The following is a 6,000-nucleotide window of genomic DNA, read 5'->3' on the forward strand; positions in this document are numbered from 1 at the left end:
GCACTTGCACTTTGGCTCTTTGTAGAAGATGTTCTTTCTCCTAGATGCCGTGGAATTGCTCTTTGTGTTCTGAGCTGTGGGTGCACCACAGAACGTAGAGTGACTGCACAGACACGCTTGCTAATACTGCTTCTTCACAGGAAACGGAGCAGATGGTTCAGAAACGATCAAAAAAGAAACGGGAAGAGGAGGTGGAGGAGGGAGTGAATGCTGAAGGCTTTCAGAACTTTATTGCGAAGGCAAGGTAGGAATGGATTTTATTTCTTTCGGTAAGGGATTTCCTAACCTTAAAGAGGATGGTATTGTGCTATAAGACCTGGCTGACCTTTGCTCAGTCTGCTCCTGCTGTTGCTGGGAGTCAAGAAACTTTTATTTTCTCTCTCTTTTTTTTTCCTTTTTTTTCCTTCTCTCTCTCTCTCTCTCTCCCTCTCTCCCTCCCTCCCTCCCTTCTAGCAACCAAACACTTGTAGCACCAGCATCTGGTGCCTAAAGGAGGACATACAAAAGATATTTTAATCATTAAGTAGATCCAGAAAACTGCAGTCTTCCCTGGTGTCTATAAATTCCCATCTGGTGCTTGTGAGCTAATGATCTCCTTTCCTGGGATCCTGGAGCAAGTGCAGTAGTATTTTGGAAGGAGAATACAGCTAAGGCTGCTGCTTAAATGGTTTCCAACTGTTGTGTGGTGGTTTCGGCTCTTAAGTTTCTGCTCTCAGGAAACAAATTGCCTTGATAGCTGTCTTTAGGACTTTACTTCCTGAGATGAGGAAGGAAATGAAGTATACTCAGTCTTCATCCTAGCCTCTTATCTTGCTTATTAAGGAAGTCCAATGCAATTAGTTAGTTTCACATTGAAAAAGCAGCATTTTCCAATTGCATACACTATGGTCTTAAGCTTATAAGAATCTAGTAGGAAACGTGTTCTGAAAATGAGGTGAATCCCCTTTATGTGTATGTATTCTGTAGAATATCTTATGAGCATCAGTATTGTAGTCATTTAAATATAGAGATGTTTGAAATTATTGAGTGAACTGGAGTTATTTCCTCAAGCCTCTAATTCTTGAGCGCAAAACTCACTCCTTTTGACTCAAAGCCTCTGATTCTTGAGTACAAAGCTGACTCTTCAGCATGACTCTCCATTAATGTACAGTTACATGATGTGCTTGTATCGGTAAGAACCTCTGCCAGTTTCTGAGCAGGTAGTTTGGTTGTCTTTTTAATGCACTTTTGTCTTCTCTAGGAAAGTTGAGACTATCACTACTTCTTTCTTTTCAATCGGTTTGAAAATTGCTCACTATTTTCCTCTGGAGAGCACAGTGATTGATCAGAAGTGGGTGGTACTGAACTTTGCTAAAAGCAAAGACTAATACAGCTGTGATAGGCAGAGGACATTGTGAAGGATTGTAACTGCTGCTGTGCAAAGTTGTGTTCCTGTATTAAGTTCTACTGTGGAGTCCCTGGCGCTCTCTTTCTAGCTCTTGGTGTGCACTGTGCTATACATTCACTTACAGTAATGCTGAGGCAGCATTGTAGCGCAAAAAGACAGGCAGCTACTTATTAATTAAAAAAAAAAAAAAAGGGGAGGGGGATACAGCTCACCCAAACTCTGATTAGAGTGGCCAACTAACTGATACTGATGTGCGGAGCAATAAAGGCATAGGACACAGGGGCATTTAAACCCCTTCTCCCCCTTTTCTTGTCAAGAAAATAAGAGCAAATTTCTTGTCAAAAAAATAAGTATTTGCAAATTTGGAGCTTCGCAAACATATTGACTGTTGTGCTGTGTTTTTGCTAATTAATTAGCTCTTTCCTTGTCCTTCCACTGTTGCATTGAAACTGCTGCTGTTGAGTGTGAAGCAGCAGCTGAGCAGCAGCTGAGCTGACTTCCCTTATGAATGTGATAATTGCTTGTTCTGGAGAGCACCTGGGGAAGTTTCACTAGTTTAGCTGAGAACTGAATCTCTCCTGTTGAGCACCTCCAAATGTATTTGGAGTTTTCAGTTGTTCTTTTTTTATGCTGGGGAAGTTCCTGCTTCCTGAATGCTTTGAATTTTCCGCTTTGTAAAAGAATGGTGTTTCAGTGGGAATTTTGGTTTTAACCAAGGCATGCTCCATGCCTACCACTCTAGCCCTGTAGGACTGAGCAATTCAATAGGTTGTCTGGCCTTGCTTTTTTTTTTTTTTTTTTCTCTTCTCCTTTCCCTGTTTAGCCTCCTTATCCTTCTGTCCTCTTTCATCATTATGTGATGGCTTGGAATCCTCATTTAGTCCTTTCTTCTCATGTTATTGCAGTGAGAGTGACCTGGAAGAAGTGCTGACATTTTACACCCACAAAAACAAGTCAGCAAGTGTCTTTCTAGGAACAAATTCCAGAACCCCCAAAGCCAGCAAAAGCATTAACCACTCAGAGACTCAGCCTCAAGGAGGTAGGTGTTGCAGGTAGTTCTCAGATGATATTGTCTAGATTAATCAAGTTTTTATTTTAATCTGTGGAAAGACAGCATCACCTCAAAAATGTGATTCAGGTGTTTGGAGATGGTACTTTGTTTTTCACTGATTACATATGTGTAGACAAGAGTGTCTGCATCCCTAGCTTCTTTCCCTGAGATGAAATGGAGTGAACATGAACTAGTTTACATAATATACTGGCTATTCAGCCCTATTCTAGTGGTATTATAATTCAAATTGTTCTATTTTATAACTCCCGGATTTTGTTACAGAACGTCCTGAGGTGACGAAACACATAAGAAGTGATCAGGCCCAAAGTTCAGTTGATGTGCCTGCAGAAGAAGCAATAAGAGGCTATAAACCCAAAGAAGTGAAATCAACTTGTAAGTAAATGATCTTCAACAATTTTCAAGAAAGCAGTGATGAATGTACATACTGTCTTAAACAAATGGTGAGGTTGGAACTTGTGGACAAAAACGGACTGAGGTTTTTGTAGGGACTTGAGTTTGGGGAAGATTCCCTGGGTTTTCTTTAAAATTTGAGAGAGTGTGTGTATAGGGTAAGCAGTGTGAGTAAGGTAGCTGCTGTTAGTTAGATATGTCAAACTCCAAAAGGGGATGTTCCTCATGTAGAACTTCTTGTCTTTGCTGGTAGATGACATCATTTTGGCTTCAGTGAGTGTATGAGTAGTGACATCTTGGGTATATTATCTGACGGACCTGGAAAGCAGCTTTTCTCATGTAACGTGCTTGCTGTTTTTGTACAGCTCCAGAAGGATCCACCCTCCTAAATGCAGAAGTGAAATTACCTCGCTGTGGCCCTGCTAGTGCTTCCTCCTTTGTTCCTGATGCCACTTCCCAGAGAAGTACCAGCTCCCAGTTACCGTCTCAGCCTGCAGCCTCTGAAAACCCACAGATGCCTGCTCACCATTCACTGCTGGCTCCTCCAGTTGGTCCTAGACTGATTCATTCCCCATCCTCCTCACCTCCGTCTCAGACCCAGGGCACAGCCCCTGACAGCTCGGCTGTCTTCCCAAGCGCAGTGCCCAGTGAGGCCTCGAGCCTTTCGGGGTTGCATCATTGCCGGTACGGGAGCTACACTGTTAATCCACTCTCCTCTCTTCAGAGAGCTGCTCAGATATACAGCCAAAGATTATCACAGTCATCCTCTGCAAAGGCGGGTGAGTTTTTCGGGAGGCATAGTAGGATACCCGCTAGTGTCATACAGAGGCTGTGTAGTCTCTGCTTTATCCAGAATAGGTCAAAATCTCTTACTTCCAGAACTGAGTCTTGTTCCCTTGGTGTTAAATTTCATAAAGTTCTTTGGCAACCCCTGGGTTTTTTTTCAAAAAGGTTTGTCAGGTCCTCCAAAAAAAAAAAAAAAGATCTGAATTTGGATTAGATTTGGATCGCATATCTTTCTCTAGGATCTTTCAGAACTGGCATAGAGTCATAGAATCTTAATGATCAGAAGGGACCTTTGGACATCATCTAGTCCAACCCCTGCTCCAGCAGGGACACCTAGAGCACAGGGTTGCATCCAAGCAGATTTTGAACATCTCCGGAGAAGGAGACTCCACAACCTCCCTGGGCAGCCTGTTCCAGGGCTCTGTCCTCTCACTGTCAAGATTTTTTTCTGTAACTTCATGTGCAACTTTAATCTTAGAACATTTTACAAACAGAATTTAGAAATCTCACATTACCATTTTGGGACAGAACATAGTTGAGCAATGCAATATTTAGAGTGTGAGATATCTGAAGGGTAGGAGAAACTGTAGCCATTAGATTTATAGAGGCAAACTACTAAATAATCGTATCCAAATGTTTGTTTGTTAGGTTTGTGCCGTCGCAGTCCAAGTAAACAGCGTGTGGGCTCGACCAGGATGCAGAAAGATCCAGAGGATGCCTCTTGCCATGGCAAGCATTATAGCCAGGGTGTGGTAGCAGCAGAACTACAGCAGCTGTCAGAAAAGCAGGCGACCCGTCAGTATTCTCCACTGAGCCACATCAGTCTCCTCACACAGCAGGTATGTAAGCAGTAAAGCCTGAGACCTTGTGACAAAAGAAGCCTGGCAGAGGCTTCTGTATCAACACTGGGCTCATGTGAGGCATATTGGACAGGGAAAAATGGAGTAAAAAAGGAGCAATGGAGTAAAAAGGAAAGACGACAAGAGGTACCACTGTCCAATAAAGCCATAATGGCACAGCAGCCCACGGAGAAGCAGAAATGTTTGTTTGTTGTACAAGCAAAACTAGAGAAGCCAAATGGGAATTTTCTCAGATTTGAGCCATCTGGGAGACTGTGGTGGATGTGGATTTGAAGCAGGGAGAGAGAATGAATAGGAGAGCTTAGGAAGATGGGGAAAAGGTTGGCATTTTGAGGAGGGAGATCTTCAGAAGTGTAGATACTGGTGGGGCTGCTTGTGAGCGCTGCATGGTGGTGGATGTGGACAGACAAGTATTTGACTTTAAGTAGGGCTGGGAAAGATGGGGACAGAAGAGATAGATGAACAGGTGGGAGAGGATTTAGGAAAGAGCTGGGGGAGAAGTGAGAAGTCAAAGGGCACTGGATTGGATTGAAAGGAGAAGTGACCCTTGGGATAAGGGTTTGAGAGCTGCGTTATGAAACTCTGATGCCTTTGTCATAGAAGTGAGGGTTTGGGAGTTCAGAGAAGGTTAGAGTTAGGCCTTGGAATAAGATGGCTTAGTTGAACAGGACATTACTTTCCTGTGCATTTCTAGTCAGGGCACCCCAAAAAGTTACTTGCCCCTTTTCACCCCTTTGTTTAGCCAGGGATGATAGCTGTTTTAAAGCTAAAGCATTCTAAAGTAGATTAGCACAAAGACCACCTCTGAATGGAAAACAATATCATTTACCTAAACAATGCAAATAATAGACTTACTTAAAATCACCCAAGAAAAATTGTATGGGTATACCTCGTTTGAAAGACCTAGCAGATATGAAAGGGACTTGATACTTCAATTTATTTATTGCTAATGGCAAGATTAGCACTATTGGTTTGGATATGTATGCGAAACTGGGAGAGACCCTGGAAAACAGCATGTTCCTGCTGTGTTCTTTCCCAAGAGCAAGCTCTGCACACTCACGGAATGCCTTTGCCTCGGGGCTGTTGTGCCCAGCTGTGTCTGGGCGCCTGCGTACTCTGAATACGTTACCTCTTTCCAAGAGCAGCTGGGAAAGCTGCTTTCCAGTTCCTGTGAGAATTTCTCTTGCTATCTGTATATTAGGTCTCCGGGGTTCCCAAGAATGTGGCCTCAGCAGCTGTGCCTGGAATGGAGTTACCATTCTGGTTGGAAGTCTTCCTCTGGCCCTCTCTAATCCCTGCTGCTTCTCTCTTTCCTCCTTGTGCAGAGAGCACCTGCTTCACATTCTCTCTCTTACACCCTTATATTCGGCCTTCTGTATTACATCAGGTTGATTTATTAAGTTCATTGGCTGCTGAATTGATATGGTTCAAAGGGAAAATTTCAAGTGTAAATAGTTGAAGAGCTTTCAACAAGGTATTTAAAATCTGGCTTCTTATATTAAAAA

General features: G+C 42.9%; 1 protein-coding gene across 3 annotated transcripts in view; it reads left to right on the forward strand.

The window, feature by feature from the left end:
- The window catches only part of TTLL5 (tubulin tyrosine ligase like 5), a 121,219-nt gene that overhangs the window by 50,630 nt on the left and 64,589 nt on the right, over positions 1 to 6,000 (forward strand). For all 3 annotated transcript variants that reach the window (XM_026051817.1, XM_026051819.1, XM_026051818.1), the window contains exons 24-28: positions 141 to 244; positions 2,293 to 2,426; positions 2,721 to 2,831; positions 3,215 to 3,628; positions 4,284 to 4,474. In XM_026051817.1, coding sequence (XP_025907602.1) covers positions 141 to 244; positions 2,293 to 2,426; positions 2,721 to 2,831; positions 3,215 to 3,628; positions 4,284 to 4,474 — 954 coding nt within the window. The remainder of the gene's footprint in view (positions 1 to 140; positions 245 to 2,292; positions 2,427 to 2,720; positions 2,832 to 3,214; positions 3,629 to 4,283; positions 4,475 to 6,000) is intronic.

This window comes from Nothoprocta perdicaria, unplaced genomic scaffold, assembly GCF_003342845.1.
Source record: "Nothoprocta perdicaria isolate Ctin4 unplaced genomic scaffold, notPer1 scaffold_8, whole genome shotgun sequence".
In the NCBI taxonomy this organism is placed as follows: domain Eukaryota; kingdom Metazoa; phylum Chordata; class Aves; order Tinamiformes; family Tinamidae; genus Nothoprocta; species Nothoprocta perdicaria.